This window comes from Triticum aestivum, chromosome 5B (genome assembly GCF_018294505.1).
Source record: "Triticum aestivum cultivar Chinese Spring chromosome 5B, IWGSC CS RefSeq v2.1, whole genome shotgun sequence".
NCBI lineage: Eukaryota > Viridiplantae > Streptophyta > Magnoliopsida > Poales > Poaceae > Triticum > Triticum aestivum.
Window position 1 is genome coordinate 685819049 of NC_057807.1, and position 26202 is coordinate 685845250.

Genomic DNA, 26202 nt, shown 5'->3' on the forward strand with positions numbered 1-26202 from the left:
CCAACCACAGGTTGGTTCGCCATTACCACAACCTTTCGATGTCTCGAACAGTTGGTTCTCTCAAGTACTAAGCTCCAAACACCTTGACCACCGCAGTAGCAAAACTTTACCATGACGTCTTTGCATGTGCTCTCAGACATCTGGAGGTACTCGACCCACGAATCTGCGGCCGTACCATAGGCAAGCATCCGCAATGCAGTCATGCACTTCTGATAACTAGAGAATCCAATTTTCCCTATAACATCCTTCAAGATGAAGTAGTCATCGTAGGACCGGACGCCATAGAGGCGATCAAACACAAAATTCTGCATTCGAAAGTGCTGGCAAAAATTATTCACGAATAGGGCATCGGGGGCAAAGTAGTCGTCCATGAGTGTCAAATGCCCCCGTGCTTTTGTTCCGATTTAGCACTCGATGACCCTTGAAACAGATAACATGCTCTTCGACATGCTCCGAACCCATTGCTTCAAAGAAGGGAGAAAATTTGTCAAAATTTTAGTATGATTGTTTCCCCAAACACTTGTCGGGCATGATGACTCCAATGGACAACGACAACAAGGGCGAATGGTACTAGAGCAGCGGACGGACGAGAGGTATGGAACGACGACATATGCAAAGCCGCGTGGCGATCGGGTGGAGTGGCGGAGGTCGAGGAGGTCCGTCAAGGGCTTGGCGGGCGGCCCGGGTGGTACAACGGGGACATCAGCCACGGAGGAAGCGGATGCAAAGAAGGGGGAAGGGATGGAGACGCGGGTCAGGGTGTGGTTTTGGGTGGGCCATAGGTGTCGGAGTCCTGCATAGATCATATAAAAACGTATTTTATCATGAAATGTGAAGTACACATCCCTCTGTATATGTGCATTAATATTTCCTTTAATGGGACTTAAAAAGGTTGGTTTTCCATTTTTACAAGAAATTCGTGGAGCCAAAATTCCCCACTCGTGTGTTTTGTTGCTCTGCAGAAAGATGCTCGGCTTGGGTCGTCTGCCCCCACTCCATGGCGGGGTTCCTTTGGCACCCCATCTGGACGGCGCCGAGGACGCGATGCATCGGCCCGGCGCGCAGCCCCCCGCTCGCAGCCGGTGGAGAGAGCGGCGGAGCGCTGCTTGTGACGGCCGGCCTCACAGGTGAGCTCCGGTTCATCTCATCTGTTTTCGAATCAAAGCCCTAGTTGTCCAGTCCATCGAAGCCAATTTGGGGTGGGTTCAGAGTCGGATTTCTCGCGCTCCTCTCCATCAATTTGGTTGATGAATCCGGTTGGAAAACTTTCTTTAATCGATTCGACGAGTCCGGAACCGGATACAGAGTTGGGTGCCGTCGCCGTGCAGGTCTGTGAGGCCGGCGTACGTAGTAGAGCCGGACACACATCCATGCAGTTAAATACGGCGCGTATGTTATTATAGAGAAAAAATCAGACCTGAAATCGCCGAGCAACGCAAACAAATTTCGAGCGATTCTCGTTATCTGCAGCAGGGTATGTATCGGATTACTGATTTCGAGCACCTATGGAAAAATCTTTACAGGATTGGGCTTGCAGAATTAGGAGAAATCTTTTTTAATTTGCTTGCGTTGCTTTTACATTATGATGATGATGATTTCGCTTTGTTCGCTGGGGTTCAGGAGGTTGTTCCTGCTCAAAGGAACACAAATCTTTTCTTTTTTACACATGTTATTACTTGATCCTTGTGGATGCCGAAACTGCAACTGCAAGGCACCGTCTGCCTGCGTTTCAGATTATGGGCTTGGCTGCCGATTCAGTTTCCAGCCACTTAAATTAAGGCTGCGACTGCTGTTGCCGTTGTTACACTATCCGACCGGGTTAATTTTTATGTGTCGCAGGCTGCAAAGAATCTTGTAGCCGTGGTGGTGGCGTGCGACTTCAGTTCCCCCCGCTGCTTCTGGAGCAGGTATCTTATATGACTGCTATGATTCTCTCTCCACCACACACATGAACTATGGCCGAGGTAGTAAGTTTCTGCTTGGTCCTTAATCAATGCAGGTGGTGTGCTTAGAAATCTACAGCCGAGGTAACAGTCAAGCATTGTTGGCTGGTGTGCACTTTGGCGCCGCTTCTTCTTTCTAGGGGGGTTCATAGGAGTGATCCAGAAAGAGTTATGCACAATTTCATCGAATGGCTACATCAAGGTAGCCGCCTTTTCTTTCTGCCACCTTTGCTAGCTAGGACTAGGAGTAGGTTGAGGTTTTATCCGTAAATGACGGTTGGCTTGACTCTATTCTCTATGCAGGAATTTCAATTTCAAGTGCACCATGGGAGGAAGGGCCTGCTCTTGGTACAGCTAGTGCACCCTACTACATAATAGACAAAGGCTTATTTCAAAAGCACCTTCTGCGTACCTGTCGGGGCGTTATAGTTGCTGCCTTTACAATCTATGGCATCAAGGTTTTGGTCACCAGTTTCGTTAAGGCTGTGGCAGAGAGTTCCGACGACACAGAATTTGGTACCAAATTCAATGGTTCGAAAGAAGTGGCTACGGATTTAGGCACAAAATTCAGTGATGTACAGGGGGTTGACGAAGCCAAAGCTGACCTTGAGGACATAGTTCACTATCTACGAGATCCCCAGGTGAGTATGGCATTATCATCGACCATCGACCCGCGGGCTAGGTGTTTTAATTCAACAATTCTTTCTGGATGCCGAGATGACCTAGATTTTACATGCTTTGCAGAGTTTCACTCGCCTTGGTGGCAAGCTTCCAAAGGGTCTTTTGCTTGTGGGCCCACCCGGCACAGGGAAGACCATGTTGGCAAGAGCTGTGGCCGGGGAAGCCGGCGTCCCTTTCTTCGCGTGCAGTGGCAGTGATTTCGACGAGGTGTATGTGGGCACTGGGGCTAAGAGAGTGCGGGAGCTCTTTCGCGCAGCAAAGAAGCGATCTCCTTGCATAATATTCATCGATGAGATCGATGCCGTTGCTGGGCGCAGAAACGCATTAGACCCATCGTGGACGAGGCAGACCATGAACCAGCTGCTTTCTGAGATGGACGGCTTCAAGCAGAATGACGGGATCATCGTGATCGCAGCGACCAACTGCCCAGAGTCGCTAGATAAAGCCATTGTCAGGCCTGGGCGTCTTGATCGTCAGGTTCATGTTCCTACTCCAGATGTTGAGGGCCGGCGGCAGATCCTTGAGGCTTACATGTCAAAGGTACCTTACTTCTTTTTCACGGTATCTGATGTCAGGCTTTCACCCTTTTCTCAATGAATTCTTCTACACAGGTGTGTAAAGCTGAGGGTGTGGATGTGATGACCATTGCGAGGGGGACACCTGGGTTCTCAGGTGCGGAGCTTGCAAACCTAGTGAATGACGCCACTCTCAAGGCTTCCAGGGATGGGGCAGATGCTGTTGGAATGGATCACCTCGAGTACGCCAAGGACAGGATCATCATGGGCAGCGAGCGCAAGTCGATGGTGATATCTGATCAATCCAGGAAGATGACTGCCTACCACGAGGGTGGGCACGCCCTTGTTGCTATCCTCACGGACGGGGCTGACCCTGTCCACAAGGCCACCATTAGGCCCAGGGGAAATTCTCTTGGCATGGTGGTGCAGCTGCCGGGGGAAGACAGCGAGCTGGAACTCTCGAGGAAGCAGATGCTTGCATCGCTGGATGTACTCATGGGGGGCCGGGTTGCTGAGGAGCTTATATTTGGAGAGACCGGTGTCACCACCGGTGCCTCATCTGACCTAAGCAAGGCGACTCAACTGGCGAAAGACATGGTCACCAAGTATGGTATGAGCAAACTGGTAGGCCTTGTTTACTTTGGCAACAACGGCGATGGTGGCGATGGCAAGATGACAGCCCTGGTGGCTGAGGAGGTGAAAGCATTACTGGACAACGCTCACAAGAATGCAAAAGCGATTCTCACGGAGCACACCAAAGAGTTACATGCGCTCGCCAACGCCCTATTGAAGCATGGAACTCTCATTGGTGAAGATATGGTGAAACTAGTATTGACAGGACAAGAACCAGATGATCGTAACATTAGCCAGCAGAATCAGGAAACACCTTCACTCACTGTTGGTGAGATCACAAATCTAGTATCAACAGAGGAACAAGTAGATGATCTTAACAATTGTCAGCAGGACCAGCGAAAATCTTCTCTCACTGGTGACAAGAGCACCAAAGCAGTATCGACAGAAGAACAAGGAGATGGAACTCTCACCGGCAACGAGATCACGGAACCGGTGTCGACAGACCAACAAGTAGGTGATGCTAACGATGGTGAGCAGGTACAGGGAAACACCTTCTTCGCCCTAGCCGTGGAGGCGCTTCCAAGAGTACTTCCGTTCCTGATACTTCTGTTGTAAGCACACGAAATGTAAAGAGTGATCGATGTGTACGGTCTGGATTTCTCCGACTAGTGTTTCTCAAGTGTGACTATAATGGGACGTGTTTTAATTTGTAGTTTTACATATTCTGTTCTGAACCAGTAAAACCTCTTGTTTTGGGTCTAAAGCATGAATGCGCCGCAAGATTTCTATCGGGAATGCAATAATGTTGCTGTGAATGGGCAAAGATATGTAAATGTAATTTCATACATTATAGAAAATACCATTAAGCGCTTCCATAAATGTATCATGTGCGCCAGTGACTAACTATTATGACCTTGTCTCTGATCCTCTATTTGTCTTTTCGCTGGTTGCATTTGATTCTCAATGTCAATCAGTAAGTCCATATTAGTCTCCTGAACTTTGGTCGGGGTTTAACCCTCGACCAAAACCACTTTCAAAACATGTTGGTTTTGGTTGAGGGTTTAATTAACCCTCTCGACAGTAACCGGTGAAACTTTCTACCCCGTGTAAGATCAAGTTAATCAACCAGCGGGGGAGGGGTGAATGAGAGGTTACGATAGATTCTTCGAGAAAAACTAGCTCTTCGAAGAAAAATAGAGTAAACATAACAAAATCAGAACAATATGAAGAGATACTGAAGAATAACGTTAGCTTAGCATGCAATCAGAACTGAAACAAAGACAACAGTACAGAGGAGAGCATGGCAACGAGTCGATCAAAGAGACAGACGAGTCGATCAAAGAGACAGAAACACTTCAGTACGATGAAACTATATACAAAACTAAGCACTGAGCAAAGCAGCGGAATAGAATAGCATTCAACAAAGTCTTCAGAGAGGGAAATAAGCAATTCTTTTTTCTTTTGGAAAACCTCTTATCTATTCATCTTCAGTCATGGCAATACAAGGAACACAAAAAATAATAACATTCAGATCCATAGATCACCTAGCAACAACTACAAACACTGAAGGTAGCCAAAGGCGCGCCGTCATCATCGCATCTTCCTCGCCAGAGCCGGACAAAACTTATTGTAGTAGATAGTCGGGAAGTCGTCATGCTAAGACCCCATAAGACCAGCGCACCAGAACAACAACCACTGCTGTTGAAGAATAGCGTAAATCGTAAGGATCCAACCTGAAAACACGCGAACCTAAATAAACTACGATTAGAACCGAGCAAATCTTGCAAGGACAGATCCACCAGAGACACACCTCTACATTCCCATCTTTAAGGAGCCTCCGCCGTCTCGTCTTCCTTAGTAGGACAGAAACCCTAACAAAACTCAAAGAAACATCTAAAAACGGAGCCCTCCCGCCAGCAAGGACCGGGATCCACCGCGCTGCCATGGCCCTAAGGCAACCGGAGATGAGGCGGACCGACGACAGTGTCGGCGGGAGGCAGAGGAACCCTGGGCTATTTCTTGGAAGAGGAGGCGGCCTTTCCAGACCCTATTCAAGTAAGCAATTTCTTCGGAGTAGGCAAATTACAGAAAATAAATTGAGATGAAGAAATTGGAACCGGTTGGCTCGGTGAAGACACATGATTTCTTGACCTAGTTCAAGTTGCTGGCACAACTTCACGTCTGATTGGAGGGGCTGAGCTGAAACTCAAAAGACACGGAAGTCTTCACCCTATTCTCCTTGAGCTAAGTACTCATAACTCGCTCAACACTCGGGGTAGATTTTACAGTGATCTCCGGACCGTCACAATCTTGTTCTTTGGCAAGTCCACAAGCTGGATGCTCTGAACGGGCACTTGCCATTTGGTCTTCAAAAGTAACAAGTCTTCAGTGAACTTTGACCAGATTCTCCAATGATGCTCAATCACTTTGCTATTAGGTTTTGCGTTTTTCATCAAATGGGATTCTCTCAAATTCGCAAGCAGGATGATTTGCTCAGACAACACTCGTCTTAAATCACAAGGAGCAACCAGTCATGAATGGTTGAGGAGCTCTATGGCCGGAAACTCGTCGCTGGTTTGGGCGGCGTCCATGGAGGCATGGAACGGTGGATGAAACACGCTGGTGTCGAGGTTGAGGATCTCCTCCCCTCTCTAGTTGTAGCCGATGACCAGGGTGAGCCCCAGCACATGCACGTCGCCCCGTTGTCGCCGTCGTCGGGGCGCCCTCCAAAGGGCCGCGCCCGCCGCCAGGGAGCCAGGCACGACTGGTGTTGCCGCCGCTGAAGTTGGGCCTGGCCTTGGGCCCAGCGCGACGGCGGCGCGGTTGTAGGCACCGTCCGTCATGGGGCGCGTCGCGGTCGAGGCAAAGGGCTTTGCGGCTTTGCGCAGGCTCCTGTTGCGCCTTGCTATCCCGCTGAGAGGGCCTGTGCGGCACGGGGAAGAATGTTGGGGGTGTTTTGGCTTTTGCAACAGTTACTACGGAGGCCCACTGACGCTAAAGTTTGGGATTGAATTGACGAATCCAATGGGATGTAACAGAGTTCAAGCAGAATCAGATTGTTTAGAAGTTGTGGAAACATGCTTAGAGTAACAACGGTGGTATGATCAAGCAGTCTCAATTTATAAATCTTGTATGAATATTGTCCGTGATATAGGAATGATGGAGTTTCAGCATTGCCGCCGGGAAGCTAATTGGTGGCACATGAATTAGCTAGGGTTTGTTTCACAGATAAACTTATTATACTTGGCACGATGAGGCCCCTAGTTTTAATCATAGATTTCTTGTGAACAATGTAACTGTTAGCTAGAGATACAATAGATGAAGAACGAAATCAACACATAGGAAACACAAAGATTTAGGCCTCTTTTGGTTCATAGGATATGAATATCATAGGAATAGGAAAGTTGTAGGAACTGAGATGTCATGTATCTCATATTCTATGAGTAGAAATAGAAAGAGAGATGTTCTTTAGTTCCATCATAGGAATTTTTTCATTGAGTCTAGGCTAATATTTATTTTCCTATGAAATGTGGAGGATAGGAAGAATTCCTTTATAGGAATAGAATTCCTTCAAACCAAAGAAGGCCTATAATGTGAATACACGAAGGAAAAATAAACCCACGGACGGCAGCCAACAAATCTTCACTATATTGAAAGATGTTATAAACTTTGAGGATTTACAATTGATCAACTTATCACCACGTACGACCCGGCCCCCTTCCCTGGCGCCCTTACCACTCTGCTATGACCCAAGCCTCTTGCCAACGGGTCTCCGTTTCATTCCGCTCCTCGGAAATTAGCCTTTTGAATCACAACATATAGCAATAACATTATTGGAAGCAATAGAAAGCATCTTTTGCAATAAAAAACTCTTCCCAAAATCAGAGTTGTGTTTTGGTTGCATGGTTAGAGGGACTGTGGTATCCCTAGCCCATTAGGGTTTAAGTCCTGGTGCTTGCATTTATTTCTGAGTTTATTTCAGGATTTCCGGCAATGCGCATTCAGTGGGAGGAGACATTCCCGTCGATGACAAGGTGCCTACGGTGACTTCATAAAATTAAGATGATATGCCGGCTCAGTCTTTCGAATGTGCTCAAAGAGATAGGTTATGCGCGTGTATATGAGCGCTTTTATCTGTACTGTGTTAAAAAAAATCAGAGTTGTGTTTTGGTTTGGTGGACTGCTACCCCGTAGCGGCGGCCACGCCGACTACCCCAGGCCGCCGAGGATGCGATGCATCGTTCCGGCGCGCAGCCGTTGGAGGACGGCCGGCCGGCCTCAGCCTTCGGCTCATCTCCTTCTTCTCTAGATACGGCGGGTGTTCTGGAATCAAAGCCCTAGCTTGCTGTCCACTGAAACCAATTTGGGTGTGGTTCAGACTTCAGAGTCGGATTCCGGTGATTCGGATGTGCGGACTCTCGCGTTCCTCTCCATGTTCGGGGTGAATTCTGTAGAATCTGGCACCGGCTGTAATCCGGTCTTTCTTACTCGCCTGAAACTGTACTAGATTCGGGTCCGGAATCCGGATGCAGAGTTCGTTGCCGTGGCCGTGCTTGGCAGAGTTGGGCTAGAGATGCAGTTACATACGGCTCGTCCACTCAAGTTTAGGGAGGGATTATTTTCCTTAGCAACAAGTCTAAGAGGCCGAGCAATCGCAGACAAATTTCCAGCAGCGCGTCCCGTGACTCCTGTCACGTCCGCGGTATTTCTTTCTGTCCTTTTTGTGTGTGTGCTTATACGTGTTACTTGATCCTGAAACTGCAACTGCAAGGCACTGCCTGCCTGCGTTTCAGATCGATGCCACTCTTCTAATTTATGTGTTGGGCTGCCGATTCAATTTCGAGCCACTTAAATTAGGGGTTGCGATTGCTGTTGCCGCGCGTTGTTGAAGATATCATCCGACCAGCTTAATTTCCATGTGTCACAGGCTGCAAATTAAAGAATCTTGTAGCTGCGGCGGCAGAGGCTTCAGTTCGTGCTTTCAGGGCACCTGCTGCCAATTTCTGGTGCAGGCCGGTATGCTATGTTTCTCTCTTCACCACACATCCTTGATTCTTTTGTGGCAACTGCCAAACGAGCTAGTACTAGCCTGACTTAAACGTGGACAGTAACCTGTTTTCGGGTACTATTCTTGTTGCCACATTCTACCGAACCTTTTTCGTTTATTGGTACCATTGAGGTTGTAAATTCTTCTTGGTACTTAATCAAATGCAGCTATTGTGCTCTACAGCAGAGGTGGGCACGGGGCTAGCACTCTGGTGTCGCTTCTCATTCTAAAGAGATTCATAGGAGCAACATGGAAAGAGTTATACAGGGCTTCGCTTCACGAAAATGCTAAATCGAGGTACCCGCCTTTTTTTCACCATGTTTATGAGTTAGGAGTAGGATGACTATTTATACCCATAATTACATAAATGGCAAACACACAAATTGGTTTGATAACTTTTGTGTGCACGGATGGGTTCTGTTCTCTATGCAGGAGTTTCAAGTGCAGCAAGGGAGGAAGGGCGTGTTCTTGGTACAGCCAGTGCACCCTACTACATAACACAGAAAGGCCTGCTTAAAAAGCAGCTTCTGCGTACCTGTGGAGCCCTTGTAGTTACTGGCTTTGCAATCTATGGCCTTAAGGTTTTGATTGATATGTGTGACGACACAGAAGTTGGTAAATTTGATGCTTTGAAACAAGCGGCTGCGGATTTAAGCACAAAATTCAGTGACGTAAAGGGGGTCGACGAAGCCAAGGCTGACCTTGAGGACATAGTTCTCTACCTGCGAGACCCCAAGGTGAGTGTGGCATTGCCATCAACCTGCGTGCATGCGTTTTAATGCTTTGTAGAGTTGTTGACCTAGATTTACATGTTTTACAGAGTTTCACTCGCCTTGGTGGCAAGCTTCCAAAGGGTGTTTTGCTTACAGGCCCACCCGGCACAGGGAAGACCATGTTGGCAAGGGCCATGGCCGCGGAAGCCGGCGTCCCGTTCTTTGCATGCAGTGGGAGTGATTTTGAGGAGGTGTATGTGGGTCTTGGGGCTAAGAGAGTACGGGAGCTCTTTCGTGTAGCAAAGAAGCGATCTCCTTGCATAATATTCATCGATGAGATCGACGCCGTTGCTGGACGCAGACATGCATCAGACCCGTCGTGGCAGAGGCAGACCATGAACCAGCTGCTTTCTGAGATGGATGGCTTCAGGCAGAATGAAGGGATAATCGTGATCGCAGCGACAAACTTCCCGGAGTCGCTAGATAAAGCCATTGCTAGGCCTGGGCGTCTTGACCGTCAAATCCATGTTCCTACTCCATATGTTGAGGGCCGACGGCAGATCCTTGAGGCTTACATGTCAAAGGTACATGTATACAAGGCTTGCTTATTTTTCGCTGTATCTTGTTGGAAATATGAGCAATTTACCGAATGATTTTATGAACAGAAATACTAGATAAAGCATGGCTAGTATAGCAGTGATAAAATAAGCCATGTAATTTGACAAAGAGAAGGTAAACAACATGTTCATATATGAACCATAACTAAACATATCTAGAGCAGACAATATAGCATGTTGCATATATGCAATAGAGTCTAACATATGTAGGGCAAATGCTAGAACAAGGAACTGTAGCAGAACCTCTAATAGAAAGGGGAGAAACACGTACGTGATAGCAGCAGGAGCAGAGGCACTGGACTTGGGGCCGGTGTCCTCCATGTCGTCGAGGAGGTTGTCGATGTCGGGGAAATAGTCGTCGTCGGGGAAGTAGTCGTCGGGGTCCGGGGCATCCGTGACGAAGAAGTCAGTAGTCGCGCAGAGCGCTCCCCAAAAACCTTATCACCCTTCTCCCGTACATGACTCAAAAGGTGCGGTTTTGGAGGCCTACTGTCCCGACTCGCGGTGCACGCCGCAAGCCGGGATGAGGAAGATAACAGTAGCTCAGAGATTGGAACCAGTGGCGAGAGGAAGGAGAAGTTCTGGTGCATCTATCTGAGAGGAGCGACCTCCCTTTTATAGGCGCAAGAGAAGGAGCGAGAGGCTGCGCCGGGAGCTGAAGGGAACGCAGGAGACGAAATGAACAGGCAGGAGCCGAAGAGGCGCGCCGTTCGGATTCAGTGTCCACTACAAAAAATGTTTCAGCTTTCGAGTGACCTTTCGTATACCCGTAGTGCGTGGCAAAAAATTAGACATCGGCTCATTCCCGCAACCCGCGGCGTGGCGCGTCGTGACGAGGCATGGCGTGGCGAGGCTGGCGGCGGAGGAGGAGCGCGCGTGGATGTCCCTCTTGTTCTCATGCTCATACAAGTGGGGAAAGAACCTCCCTTATAAGGAGGTCCAACTCCCACTCAACTAGCAATGTGGGACTAAACTTTAGTAGTATCCCTTGCCTTGCACATATGGGCTAAGTGGGCATCTAGGATTTATTTAGGAATTTCTGAAATAGTTATTGGGCTGTCCCAAAATAGACTAAATTCCAGCAATCCCCCATCAGATCCCAGAGGCACGCAAAATTTGTCTTTGGTTCCAAAACAATGTTTTATATACCGGTACTACAGTGGAGACTGTTAAGTTGAACTTCCACCTAGAACTCTATGCTACACTAGTAAGCAACTTGGACAGTGGACTAGGCCTTGAACTGCAAGTTTTCTGCGAATTTAGCTTCACATAAAGCCTTGACCGATACGTGGCTACCGTGGGTCTTCCCCGCGGGTGGAGCTTATGCGTCATACTCAGAGACCTTTCATGATTTACTCGAGAGAATCCTACTATCATAGATTGCGACGTTCAACAATCAGACTCATATAGGTGCGTTCTTCAAAAGATGCTCTGCAGGACAACATCTCTGCTTCAGTGAGCCTCTTAGAACACATTAAGATATACATCAACCTGCCATGCAGATTTAGGAGAGTACTGCATCTTCATGGAGTGGTATTTTTAATAGTAAAGGTACTCTCCTCCTAGTTGACCAACATCTTGTCTTCCACATCTAATTCATGGGATCTCCGATCACAAAGAATAGGTTACCACTGTGAACAACTCATATTGTGGGTCTCATACCCATCTCCCTCGATGCATTATCTATCACATTACGTGATAGACCCTTAGTAAAAGGATCTGCTAGATTTTTAGACGTTTGGATATAATCCAATGCAATAACTCTGGAGTTTCTCATTTTTCTGACAGACTTTAACCTTCTCTGAACGTGTCTTGATGACTTCATGTTATCCTTTGAGCTGTTCACTTTCGTGATTACAGTTTGATTGTCACAGTTCATAAGGATACCCGGTACAGGTTTCTCAACAACCGGCAAGTCATTCAAGAGCCGGCGAAGCCAATCTGCTTCGACCGTAGCTGTATCTAGTGCTGTGAGTTCTGCTTCCATTGTTGACCTCGTTAAGATGGTCTGCTTGCAAGACTTCCAAGAAACAGCGCCACCTCCATGAGTGAATACATATCCGCTCGTGGCCTTTATCTCATCAGCATCTGAGATCCAGTTTGAGTCACTATACCCTTCAAGCACCTTTGGGTGCCCAGTGTAGTGAATTCCATAATTTGCAGTGCCTTTCAAATAACGCAAAACTCTCTCTAGAGCTTTCCAATGCACATCTCCTGGTTTTGAGACAAACCGGCTCAGTTTGCTAACAGCAAAAGAGATGTCAGGTCTTGTAGCACTGGCTAAGTACATAAGCGAGCCAATAATCTGAGAATATTTCAATTGGTCTCTAGCAATTCTTCGATTCTTTCGAAGCAACACACTAGCATCATATGGTGTTGGAGAGGGCTTGCAGTCACTGTAGCCAAAGCGACTCAAGATCTTTTCCACATAGTGAGATTGAAGCAATGTAATCCCACCATCATCGTCTCTCAACAACTTGATGTTCAGAATGACATCAGCCACTCCTAAATCCTTCATCTCAAAACAGCGAGATAGGAAATCCTTGACCTCCTTAATAACATTCAGATTTGTTCCGAAAATCAGTATGTCATCAACATACAAGCAAAGCATAACTCCCTCGCCCCCACCATGGCGATAGTACACACATTTGTCAGCTTCGTTCACAACAAAGCCTGCAGCTGTTAAAGTTCTTTCGAACTTCTCGTGCCACTGCTTGGGTGCTTGCTTAAGTCCATACAAAGACTTCAGCAACTTGCACACTTTCCCTTCCTGACCATCTATTACAAACCCATCTGGTTGTTCCATATAAATTTCCTCGTCCAACTCTCCATTTAGGAAAGCAGTCTTAACATCCATTTGATGAACGAGAAGACCATGTGAGGCAGCTAGTGAAAGTAGAACTCGAATAGTGGTCAGTCGAGCCACAGGTGAGTAAGTATCAAAGAAGTCTTCACCTTCCTTTTGGGTATAACCCTTAGCCACGAGCCGAGCCTTGTACTTTTCAATAGTACCATCAGGCCTAAGCTTCTTCTTGAATACCCATTTGCATCCTATAGGTTTGCACCCATAAGGACGATCAGTTATCTCCCAAGTTTCATTCGCCAAGATGGAATCCATCTCGCTACGAACTGCTTCCTTCCAGTAGTCAGCATCTTCAGATGCATAGGCCTCTGAAATAGAACTGGGAGTGTCATCTATGAGATACACAAGAAAATCATCACCAAAAGACTTTGCAGTCCTCTGTCTCTTGCTCCTAGTAGGAACTTCATTGTTCTCCTCCACAGGCTTTTCAAAGTGTTCCATCGAAATGGCAGGTTCAGTAATTGTAACTGGTTCCTGATTCGATGAACTATGCATCTCCTGATTAGATGAGGTAGCCATATCCTTCATGGGAAAGATATCTTCAAAGAAAGTCGCATCATTCGACTCCATGATCGTACCGACATGCATGTCAGGTACCTCAGATTTTACAACCAAGAATCTATAACCAATGCTATGAAAAGCATATCCCAGGAAAACACAATCCACAGTTTTTGGTCCCAGCTTCCGCTTCTTTGGAATTGGCACATTGACTTTCGCCAAACAGCCCCAGGTTCGTAGATAAGAGAGCTTTAACCTTTTCTTCTCCCATTCCTCGAATGGAGTTATCTCTTTGTTCTTTGTGGGAACTCGGTTTAGGACATGACATGCTATCAATATCGCCTCCCCCCACCATGCCTTGGAGAGACCCGATGTGTCTAACATGGCATTAACCAAATCAGTTAGAGTACGGTTCTTTCTTTCGGCCACCCCATTTGACTGAGGTGAATAGGGAGGCGTCCTATCATGGATTGTACCATGTTCCGCACAACAGGAATCAAATTCATTTGAGAAATACTCTCCACCACGATCGGACCTAAGCCTCTTGATCTTTCGATCAAGTTGGTTTTCCGCTTCAGCTTTATAGGTCTTGAAATAGTTCAAAGCCTCATCCTTAGATTTCAGAAGATACACATGACAGTATCTAGTGGAGTCATCAATTAACGTCATGAAATATTTCTTTCCACCTTTTGTCAAAACACCATTCATTTCACATAGATCTGAATGTATGAGTTCTAGTGGTGCAAGATTTCTCGTTTCCGCAGTCACATGAGACTTACGAGGTTGCTTAGCTTGCACACACACTTGACACTTAGATCCCTTGACAGTGGTGAAACTAGGGATTAAGTTCAACTTCGCTAGTCGCGACATGCAACCAAAGTTAACATGACAAAGACGTGAATGCCACACATTTGATTCACTATTGTTGCAAATATGATTAACAACTTTATTGCAAACGTCTGATAAGGATAAACGAAACAGGCTTCCTGACTCATAGCCTTTACCAACAAAGGTTCCATACTTGGAAATTACAAATTTATTCGACTAAAAAACTAGCTTGTAGCCATCTCTACACAGAAGAGATCTGCTAACAAGATTTTTATTGACGGAGGGGACATAATGCACATTCTTTAGCCGCACGATCTTCCCCGAAGTAACTTCAGATCGATCGTGCCAACACCACGAACAGAAGCACTTGAACCGTTGCCCATCAGCACGGTTGAAGTCCCTGCGGTCTGATAAGTTGAAAACATGGAAATATCAACGCATACATGCACATTAGAACCCGTATCAATCAACCAATCAGGAGAATGACATACTGAAAGAATAGTGGGAAATATACCATACCCAGCGTCCTTCATGTCAGTGTCTCCACTGACAACATTAGCGGTCTTGCCGCCTTTCCCAGCATGACGCTTGTCATAGCGATTGGGGCAACTAGGAGCCCAATGATCAGGACCTCCACACACATGACAAGCACCTTTCTTCTTGTCATTCTTCTTCTTGAAGTTCGTGTGCTGCAGAACCATGTTCTTCCCATCAAACTTTGCTTTACCATCAAACTTGCCATTATTCTTGAACTTGTGGGGCTGGAAGTTCTTCTTCTGTACCAGATTGGCACTAGAACCTCCCTCAATACCTCGAGCACGTGTGTCCTTTGCTCTCGCCTTTTCTTCCACATCAAGAGTACCAATGAGATCCGGAACGGAAAACTCCTGCCTCTTATGCTTCAGTAAGGTAGCAAAGTTCCTCCACGATGGGAGGAAGCTTAGTGATGATACCTCCGGCAATAAACTTGTCCGGTAGGATACAATTGAAGTGCTCAAGTTCTCTAGCAAATGACTGTATCTCATGAGCTTGCTCAACCACGGAGCGCTCTTCAGTCATCCTGTAGTCATAGAATTGCTCCATGATGTACAGCTCAGTGCCAGCATCCGAGACCCCAAACTTGGCCTCGAGTGCATCCCACATATCTTTTCCATTATCAATTGACGCATAAGCATCAACTATGTTCTCACCAAGAACACTCAAGAGAGCAGCCTTAAACAAGGTATCCATTTTCTGAAAAGCTTGTGCCTGTTGGGCATCTTGCTCTCCTTCAGGTTTGCCAAGAGTGGAGTCATAGCAGCTCATGGTCTGAAACCATAAGACTGCTCTCACGCGCCACCTCTTATAGTGGATACCCTCAAACATAGGAGGTCTCGTGGAAGCAGCAAAACCACTCGGGGTAAATTGCCTATAATAAGGTTTTTGGATTGTTGGAAATATGAGCAATTTACCGAATGATTTTATGAACAGAAATACTAGATAAAGCATGGTTAGTATAGCAGTGATAAAATAAGCCATGCGATTTCACAAAGAGAAGGTAAACAACATGTTCATATATGAACCGTAACTAAACATATCTAGAGAAGACAGTACAGCATGTTGCATATATGCAATAGAGTCTAACATATGTAGGGCAAATGCTAGAACAAGGAACTATAGTAGAACCTCTAATAGAAAGGGGAGAAACACATATGTGACAGTAGCAGGAGCAGAGGCACTGGACTTGGGGTCGGTGTCCTCCATGTCGTCGAGGAGGTTGTCGACGTCGGGGAAGTAGTCGTCGTCGGGGAAGTAGTCGTCGGAGTCCGGGGCGTCAGTGACGAAGAAGTCAGTAGTCGCGCAGAGCGCTCCCCAGAAACCTTATCACGCTTCTCCCGTACAGGACTCAAAAGGTGCGGTTTCGGAGGCCTACTGTCCCGACTCGCGGTGCACGCCGGAAGCCGGGATGAGGAAGACAACAACAGCTCAGAGATTGGAACCAGTGGCGAGAGGAAGGAGAAGTTATGGTGCATCTATCTGAGAGGAGCGACCTTCCTTTTATAGGCACAAGAGAAGGAGGCGAGAGGCTGCGCTGGGAGCTGAAGGGAACGCGGGAGACGAAACGAACAGGCAGCAGCCGAAGAGGCGCGCCGTTCGGATTCAGTGTCCACTACAGAAAAATGTTTCAGCTTCCGAGTGACCTTTCATATACCCGTAGTGCGTAGCAAAAATTTAGACATCGGCTCATTCCCACGCCACGCCGTGCCGCGCCGCGGAGGAGGAGCGCGCGTGGATGTCCCTCTTGTTCTCATGCTCATACAAGTGGGGAAAGAACCTCCCTTATAAGGAGGTCCAACTCCCACTCAACTAGCAATGTGGCACTAAACTTTAGTAGTATTCCTTGCCTTGCATAAATGGGCTAAGTGGGCCTCTAGGATTTATTTAGGAATTTCTGAAATAGTTATTGGCATGTCCCAAAGTAGACTAAATTCCAGCATATCTGATGTCAGGCTTTGACCTTTTCTCAATGAATTCTTCTATGCAGGTCCGTAAAGCCTAGGCACTACTAGGGAAAAGCCTATACACAGAAAGTTACTAGTAGCGAGTGTTAAAAACCCTCGCTACTGCTACTTACCAGCAACGCAGGTTTGTAAACCTCGCTACTACTAAGTTGATAGCAGTAGCGCGGGTTTTTAACCCTCGCTACTACTAAGCGGTCTCTACCGTGCTCCCCGGGACATGCCATAGTAGTAGCGCGGGTTTTTAAAACCTCGCTACTACTAAGTTTGATAGCAGTAGCGTTGGTTGTTAGCCCTCGCTACTACTAAGTGGTGCCATAGTAGTAGCGAGTGGGTAAAAAACCGCGCTACTACTAAAGGTCCCATTTTCAAACTCTACCCCCCCCGAGTGGATCGCCTTTTCAATTTAAAAATAAATAAAAGAAAATGATGAAAATGTCAAAAAAAAAAGAAAATAAGTTTCCCATGTGATATGTGGTCTAGTTATTGGGAAAATTTGCAAATATGAATTTCGACTTTATTTGCAAAATCTCTCGAGAATTTGTAAAAATGGGCATAACTTTTGCATACTAACTCGGATGAAAAAGTTTTTTATATGAAAAATAATCTACTCGAGAATTGTTCGACATCATAAGCAGCCCTGGCAGGCTAGATGATCTGAATGAAGCAGATGACGGCTCCCAATATCTGAACAATACCGGAGAGGGTGATGAAAAGATATTCGATCTCGATGACCGAGCCGATGAAGTCATGAACTATGATTCTGATTATGATGACACAAACAATGTTTATGATGACACAGAGAATGCTGATCTTCAAATAACAAAGACTACCGGCGAGGTATATTTATATAAGCAGGCATCTGGTGATCATCACATATTTTTTTTATTTTAAGATATATGAACGAATCAATCTTCTTCTTTCAGCCCTCCAGATCGAGCAAATCTGCTTGTACAGACAGCAGGACAAAGCGAGGCCCGAGCAGATTGTTGAAGGACGGTGTAAAGTACAACATCGAATCCATAAAACCTAGTGGTGAACCCTTGACGCCTAAGAACATTGCAAACAAGTGGACTCGTCAGTGCGGAGTTCTTGTGAAGGACAAACTCCCGATCTCCATTCAATAATGTAAAGAGCCAAATACTAAACGTCCAGGTGTTACTTGGGTCGACGAAAGAGCCAAACAAGACCTTTGGGATTCTCTGATGGAACATTTCACCGTACCAGATTATTTCACTAAAGCAGATGTGGACAAAGTGAAGGGCGCTGCTCTTAAGAAGATGGCAATTGCATTCAACACCCACAAGAAAACTGTATGGGCCAACTACCTCGCTGCAAAAAGGAAGACTCCAGAATTCACGGGAACACTGGAGAAGCAAAGAGAACACTGGGACGATTTTGTGAAATTCAAGGATTCAGAAATATCTAAGGAACGGTCGATAAAAAACAAGGCCAATGCCGCAAAAAAGACGTAGTTCCATAGGCTGGGTCCAGGTGGCTACGCGGTGGGAATGCCTAAGTGGGATAAGTCTGAGCAAGAGATGGAGGGTGTAGGGGTCACTCCGATTACTAGGAGCCGCCCCCCAGGTGCAGAACTTGGTTCTATGTGCATGGGGGGGCGTTGGACCCGAAGACAAGCCTGGTTTCGAAGAAGGCAAGTCTAAAAGGAGCCGAACAAAAGATACTTGATGCAATAGAAGAAGCTCGAGCGGGGGTGTTCACGCCCAACAGAGAGAACGAAGAGCTTACGCGCGCCCTGGGAAATCCTGAACACCCGGGAAGAACACGAGGCATGGGCGTTATTCCCTGGTATGAGGGCTTTTTGGACTGGAATGACGACTACAGGTCCCGTGCAAGAAAGAAGATGGAGGAGGAGAAGAAGAGGAAGCTGGAGGAGGAGCAGAGGAAGCAGGACGCAGAACGCCTTCAAGGCCTAGAAGCAAGGCACGCGGACTTGGCACTCAAATTCCAGCAGCAGCAGCAGCAGATCGACTCACTTAGCCAGGAAAGGGGGTCTCAGCAGCGGCAGTAGCAGATCGACTCACTTAGCCAGGAAAGGGGGTCTCAGCAGCGGCAGCAGCAAGCGGATGATCGTCCATCATTGGATAGCACCGTACCATCCATGCCGAGAAGCAGCGTTGGTTCTGCCCCGGGCGACACACTGCTGGATACATACCACCCTATGGATGACATCATAGAGAACACTAACTGTGAGCTACACTCCAAATTGAAGAACATATCCATGAAGGTGGCGGACGGTGTTGCTTTCACAATTACCCCTTAAGCAACCTTCCATTGCATCCCGATTCCAAAGGGCTATGCTCGTGTCATGGGTGATGAAGTGGTGGAGCCATATTCGATGCTAGTACTTGACATTGCTGGAGGTGACGGCGAGCGCACACTGGGAGATACAGTACATTGTATCATCCTATTGAGAAAGGATTGCATCATCTTTCCAAGTCCAACGACACCGTGTCGTCTGCCGACTCCTCCTCGAAGTCCGCCACCGAGTCAGCAGACTCCCGCTCCTCCAAGTCCACAAACGCGTGAGCCGACTCCTCCTCGAAGTCCGCCACCTCCTCCAAGTCCCTGAACGCTTGAGCAGACTCCTCCTCCTTCATGTCCGGCACAACGTTAGGCCACTCCTCCTACTTCAAGTCCGGCACAGCGTTAGCCATGTCAGCCGTCTCCGCTGTCTCAGCAATCGCAGAAGAGACACGCCGCAGCTATGATGCGTAGCGGTACGAGTCGAGGTAGTACAGGAAGTACAGGCGGAGACAAGCGATATAAATATGGTCCAAGCCTCGCTCCTCATCCTCAGAGGCCTTACGACATGACCGAGGAGCAAAACGCAGCCATAGTGCAGGCCCAAGTGGACGCCCATTTTGGACCGAAACCGGCACCGCCACCAAAGGAGAAAGTGCCTGAGAAAATGATTGACCACTTCATTCGTATGGCTAGAGCACCGGCTCCCAAGCCTGTTGACTCAGACTATGAGCGTCAAATCAGGAAGCTACATCGAGCACGGCTACAGAAGGAAGCGAGCTCGAGCTCGAGCCAACAAGCAGCTGGCAAAAAATGCGGGAAAATCGTTCCCCAGCTGGGAGAACAGGCGGCGCAAGCGATCCCCCCGCTTATTGTGCCAACAACACATGAGAGGAGTATGCGCGCCAAATATTATTGTGGGCAAACCGTTAGCATTCCCCAGCTGGGCGATGTGGTAATAACGGAGGAGCATATAATGCAGGCTGAAATGCTCAAGATCTCTGTTGGACAACTCCTCGAAATCGAGCACATGTCTCCGCTTAGAGAATCGGAAATAAAATGGAAATATGTCCGGGGCCAACCTTTGGTCTATCCAGACAAGGTCAAGGACCTCCCAACGAGAATGTATGAATTGCATCAATGGTACATGAACATTACCAAGATTTCCAATCGAGTGTCCCTCATGGTGAATGTCAAGGAGGAGCATTATTACCATGAGAAAGCTCTGGCCATTGAGTATCCAAAACTATTTCAGTTATACAATCAAGACGCACTCGACAAGTCTATCGTCAGTTGCTATTGTCTGTAAATGATTTCTTTCTGTAATTTAAGTCTCAAGCTAGTTATGTAGTGATAATTTTGATCAATCATTACATGTAATTATCCTCACTATATTCTTTTCTGTGGTATTATATGCAGGATGAAGATGTATGAAATGAAAAAATCTGGACGCTATGGCATTGGGTTCATTGACCCAATTAATGAGGACATATGGAAGCTTCCATTTTATCAAGCAGGTGTAGAGGAAAGCATTGCTAGAGTTTTTGAAGCGCCTCAATAGCAATGAAGATATACTACTTCCTTACAACTTCCCGTGAGTCACACTGTCTTGTACTATAAATTCTGTTTTTGCTTACTAGCTAGCTAGCTGTTAATAATTAAGTGTATACGGTTTACGGTAGTTGATTAATTTTATGCACATGCTCGCTTAATTAAGACATGCAAACACATGCGCATGCAGTTGGCACTGGATCTTGATAGACATTAAAGTTGAGAAAGAAAAAGTTGAATTACTGGACTCACTAACTAAAGAAGATAAAGACTTCACCATCGTGAAGGGGATAGTCAACAGGTAATTTCAATCATTATTAACTATATATATCTCGGCCTATTATTAGCTCGTCATTTCCTGATATGAACTATTTAATAACCCATTTATTAATTTTCTTTGCCGACGGGCAGGGTATGGGCAAAGTTCATCGAGGTGACTCCAGGCGACTGGAAACAAAAGTTGTTTTGGCATCGACCAAAGTTAAGTAATTAAGTAGTACTAGCTAGCTACCATCTCTTTAATTCTTATTTCAATATCATTAATTAATTATCATGCTTGATTAATCATTATCTGATTCAATCCCATTCTCGTAAAGGCCCTAAAGCAGACGTCGGGGAATAATTTGTGTGCATTCTATGTTTGCAAGAACATTCGCATGATGACGTCCGAAAGGAGCAGATCTGATAGACAGGACTGGGTACGTTTGTCAGAACACTATTCACACCATTATCGATATCTAGTCACACAACTAACACATGCATGATCCTTCTTAACAATTCAGAGAGGTGCAGGATAATCTCCTACCATCGAACCGCATACTAGCACTTCAAGAGGAAATAGCCGGATTTTTGCTCGACCAGGTCATAGATCCCAAAGGAGAATACTATTACCGTCTACCGCCCCCATGAACCACTTGTCATCGTGCTCCGGAGGCACCAAGGCAACATATGTAGGAAAAATTGTATATGTACATACATGTGTATGTGTGAATAATTAATGGTGTTGGTTGTGAGACATTCGATGATATATATATATATATATATATATATATATATATATATATATATATATATATATATATATATATATATGCGGTTCTACGTACGAGAAAATCTATTTATATATGCATAACATGTACAATTTGTAGTATCGTGAAATACCAGCAAAAAAAAATGGAATGGAAAATAAAGCAAAAAACCCCCCAAACATTTAGTACCGGTTGGTGTGTTACCAACCGGTACTAATGTCCTACGCGCACACGGGTCTGGCTCGTGCCACGTGGTGTCACTTTAGCGCCGGTTCATGACGAACCGGTAGTAAGGGGGGGGGGGCTTTAGTCCCCACTCTTTAGTGCCGGTTGGCAAACCGACACTAAAGGCCGTTACGAACCGGCACTAAAGACCGGTTCTGCACTAGTGTTTTATTGCCTCCAAGCTTACTGTTGCCTCTAATCTTAGAGGCAGCCTCTAACAACCAAACAATTCTAATGGTCCCATTTTTCAATTAGCATGAGAGCAAGTGTTAGAGAAGAGCCATGCACATGACATGAGTGTACAACTGCCATTATTTATTTATTTTTTGGGCTCCATGTTAGAAGCAGATTATGGCCTCCATACACTGTGCTTTGAACTGAACAGAGGCAAGTGTGTAGGGCAGAAGTAAATCTGAGATCTTGTTTAAGATCGAAAGCACAAGTTTTACTGGTTCAGCACACAATATGCAGCTATTGTGCTCTACAGCAGAGGTGGGCACGGGGCTAGCACTCTGGTGTCGCTTCTCATTCTAAAGAGATTCATAGGAGCAACATGGAAAGAGTTATACAGGGCTTCGCTTCACGAAAATGCTAAATCGAGGTACCCGCCTTTTTTTCACCATGTTTATGAGTTAGGAGTAGGATGACTATTTATACCCATAATTACATAAATGGCAAACACACAAATTGGTTTGATAACTTTTGTGTGCACGGATGGGTTCTGTTCTCTATGCAGGAGTTTCAAGTGCAGCAAGGGAGGAAGGGCGTGTTCTTGGTACAGCCAGTGCACCCTACTACATAACACAGAAAGGCCTGCTTAAAAAGCAGCTTCTGCGTACCTGTGGAGCCCTTGTAGTTACTGGCTTTGCAATCTATGGCCTTAAGGTTTTGATTGATATGTGTGACGACACAGAAGTTGGTAAATTTGATGCTTTGAAACAAGCGGCTGCGGATTTAAGCACAAAATTCAGTGACGTAAAGGGGGTCGACGAAGCCAAGGCTGACCTTGAGGACATAGTTCTCTACCTGCGAGACCCCAAGGTGAGTGTGGCATTGCCATCAACCTGCGTGCATGCGTTTTAATGCTTTGTAGAGTTGTTGACCTAGATTTACATGTTTTACAGAGTTTCACTCGCCTTGGTGGCAAGCTTCCAAAGGGTGTTTTGCTTACAGGCCCACCCGGCACAGGGAAGACCATGTTGGCAAGGGCCATGGCCGCGGAAGCCGGCGTCCCGTTCTTTGCATGCAGTGGGAGTGATTTTGAGGAGGTGTATGTGGGTCTTGGGGCTAAGAGAGTACGGGAGCTCTTTCGTGTAGCAAAGAAGCGATCTCCTTGCATAATATTCATCGATGAGATCGACGCCGTTGCTGGACGCAGACATGCATCAGACCCGTCGTGGCAGAGGCAGACCATGAACCAGCTGCTTTCTGAGATGGATGGCTTCAGGCAGAATGAAGGGATAATCGTGATCGCAGCGACAAACTTCCCGGAGTCGCTAGATAAAGCCATTGCTAGGCCTGGGCGTCTTGACCGTCAAATCCATGTTCCTACTCCATATGTTGAGGGCCGACGGCAGATCCTTGAGGCTTACATGTCAAAGGTACATGTATACAAGGCTTGCTTATTTTTCGCTGTATCTTGTTGGAAATATGAGCAATTTACCGAATGATTTTATGAACAGAAATACTAGATAAAGCATGGCTAGTATAGCAGTGATAAAATAAGCCATGTAATTTGACAAAGAGAAGGTAAACAACATGTTCATATATGAACCATAACTAAACATATCTAGAGCAGACAATATAGCATGTTGCATATATGCAATAGAGTCTAACATATGTAGGGCAAATGCTAGAACAAGGAACTGTAGCAGAACCTCTAATAGAAAGGGGAGAAACACGTACGTGATAGCAGCAGGAGCAGAGGCACTGGACTTGGGGCCGGTGTCCTCCATGTCGTCGAGGAGGTTGTCGATGTCGGGGAAATAGTCGTCGTCGGGGAAGTAGTCGTCGGGGTCCGGGGCATCCGTGACGAAGAAGTCAGTAGTCGCGCAGAGCGCTCCCCAAAAACCTTATCACCCTTCTCCCGTACATGACTCAAAATGTGCGGTTTTGGAGGCCTACTGTCCCGACTCGCGGTGCACGCCGCAAGCCGGGATGAGGAAGATAACAGTAGCTCAGAGATTGGAACCAGTGGCGAGAGGAAGGAGAAGTTCTGGTGCATCTATCTGAGAGGAGCGACCTCCCTTTTATAGGCGCAAGAGAAGGAGCGAGAGGCTGCGCCGGGAGCTGAAGGGAACGCAGGAGATGAAACGAACAGGCAGGAGCCGAAGAGGCGCGCCATTCGGATTCAGTGTCCACTACAGAAAAATGTTTCAGCTTTCGAGTGACCTTTCGTATACCCGTAGTGCGTGGCAAAAAATTAGACATCGGCTCATTCCCGCAACCCGCGGCGCAGCGCGTCGTGACGAGGCGTGGCGTGGCGAGGCTGACGGCGGAGGAGGAGCGCGCGTGGATGTCCCTCTTGTTCTCATGCTCATACAAGTGGGGAAAGAACCTCCCTTATAAGGAGGTCCAACTCCCACTCAACTAGCAATGTGGGACTAAACTTTAGTAGTATCCCTTGCCTTGCACATATGGGCTAAGTGGGCATCTAGGATTTATTTAGGAATTTCTGAAATAGTTATTGGGCTGTCCCAAAATAGACTAAATTCCAGCAATCCCCCACCAGATCCCAGAGGCACGCAAAATTTTTCTTTGGTTCCAAAACAATGTTTTATATACCGGTACTACAGTGGAGACTGTTAAGTTGAACTTCCACCTAGAACTCTATGCTACACTAGTAAGCAACTTGGACAGTGGACTGGGCCTTGAACTGCAAGTTTTCTGCGAATTTAGCTTCACATAAAGCCTTGACCGATACGTGGCTACCGTGGGTCTTCCCCGCGGGTGGAGCTTATGCGTCATACTCAGAGACCTTTCATGAGTTTACTTGAGAGAACCCTACTATCATAGATTGCGACGTTCAACAATCAGACTCATATAGGTGCGTTCTTCAAAAGATGCTCTGCAGGACAACATCTCTGCTTCAATGAGCCTCTTAGAACACATTAAGATATACATCAACCTACCATGCAGATTTAGGAGAGTATTGCATCTTCATGGAGTGGTATTTTTAATAGTAAAGGTACTTTCCTCCTAGTTGACCAACATCTTGTCTTCCACATCTAATTCATGGGATCTCCGATCACAAAGAATAGGTTAGCACTGTGAACAATTCATATTGTGGGTCTCATACCCATCTCCCTCGATGCATTATCTATCACATTACGTGATAGACCCTTAGTAAAAGGATCTGCTAGATTTTTAGACGTTTGGATATAATCCAATGCAATAACTCCGGAGTTTCTCATTTTTCTGACAGACTTTAACCTTCTCCGAACGTGTCTTGATGACTTCATGTTATCCTTTGAGCTGTTCACTTTCGTGATCACAGTTTGATTGTCACAGTTCATAAGGATACCCGGTACAGGTTTCTCAACAACCGGCAAGTCATTCAAGAGCCGGCGAAGCCAATCTGCTTCGACCGTAGCTGTATCTAGTGCTGTGAGTTCTGCTTCCATTGTTGACCTCGTTAAGATGGTCTGCTTGCAAGACTTCCAAGAAACAGCGCCACCTCCATGAGTGAATACATATCCGCTCGTGGCCTTTATCTCATCAGCATCTGAGATCCAGTTTGAGTCACTATACCCTTCAAGCACCTTTGGATGCCCAATGTAGTGAATTCCATAATTTGCAGTGCCTTTCAAAGAACGCAAAACTCTCTCTAGAGCTTTCCAATGCACATCTCCTGGTTTTGAGACAAACCGGCTCAGTTTGCTAACAACAAAAGAGATGTCAGGTCTTGTAGCACTGGCTACGTAAATAAGCGAGCCAATAATCTGAGAATATTTCAATCAGTCTCTAGCAATTCTTTGATTCTTTCGAAGCAACACACTAGCATCATATGGTGTTGGAGAGGGCTTGCAGTCACTGTATCCAAAGCGACTCAAGATCTTTTCCACATAGTGAGATTGAAGCAATGTAATCCCACCATCATCGTCTCTCAATAACTTGATGTTTGGAATGACATCAGCCACTCCTAAATCCTTCATCTCAAAACAGCGAGATAGGAAATCCTTGACCTCCTTAATAATATTCAGATTTGTTCCGAAAATCAGTATGTCATCAACATACAAGCAAAGCATAACTCCCTTGCCCCCACCATGGCGATAGTACACACATTTGTCAGCTTCGTTCACAACAAAGCCTGCAGCTGTTAAAGTTCTTTCGAACTTCTCATGCCACTATTTTGGTG

General features: G+C 46.4%; 2 protein-coding genes across 3 annotated transcripts in view; both read left to right on the forward strand.

The window, feature by feature from the left end:
* Positions 1–957: 957 nt before the first annotated feature.
* Positions 958–4442, forward strand: LOC123114223 (ATP-dependent zinc metalloprotease FTSH 5, mitochondrial). Of its 2 annotated transcripts, none has more exons than XM_044535613.1 (6): positions 958–1127; positions 1840–1907; positions 2000–2145; positions 2247–2584; positions 2688–3164; positions 3236–4442. In XM_044535613.1, the coding sequence occupies exons 3-6, from the start codon at positions 2115–2117 to the stop codon at positions 4325–4327; spliced, it is 1938 nt and encodes a 645-aa protein (XP_044391548.1). In that variant the 5' UTR covers positions 958–1127; positions 1840–1907; positions 2000–2114; the 3' UTR covers positions 4328–4442. The 2 variants fall into 2 exon arrangements, with proteins under 2 accessions (XP_044391548.1, XP_044391546.1); XM_044535611.1 differs by lacking the exon at positions 958–1127 and adding an exon at positions 1395–1474.
* Positions 4443–22559: 18117 nt separating this feature from the next.
* LOC123115281 (ATP-dependent zinc metalloprotease FTSH 5, mitochondrial-like) overlaps positions 22560–26202 on the forward strand; it is a 57956-nt gene continuing 54313 nt past the window's right edge. Inside the window, exons 1-2 of the mRNA XM_044536479.1 lie at positions 22560–22886; positions 22970–23369. Of these exons, the coding sequence (XP_044392414.1) occupies positions 22560–22886; positions 22970–23369 (727 nt within the window). The remainder of the gene's footprint in view (positions 22887–22969; positions 23370–26202) is intronic.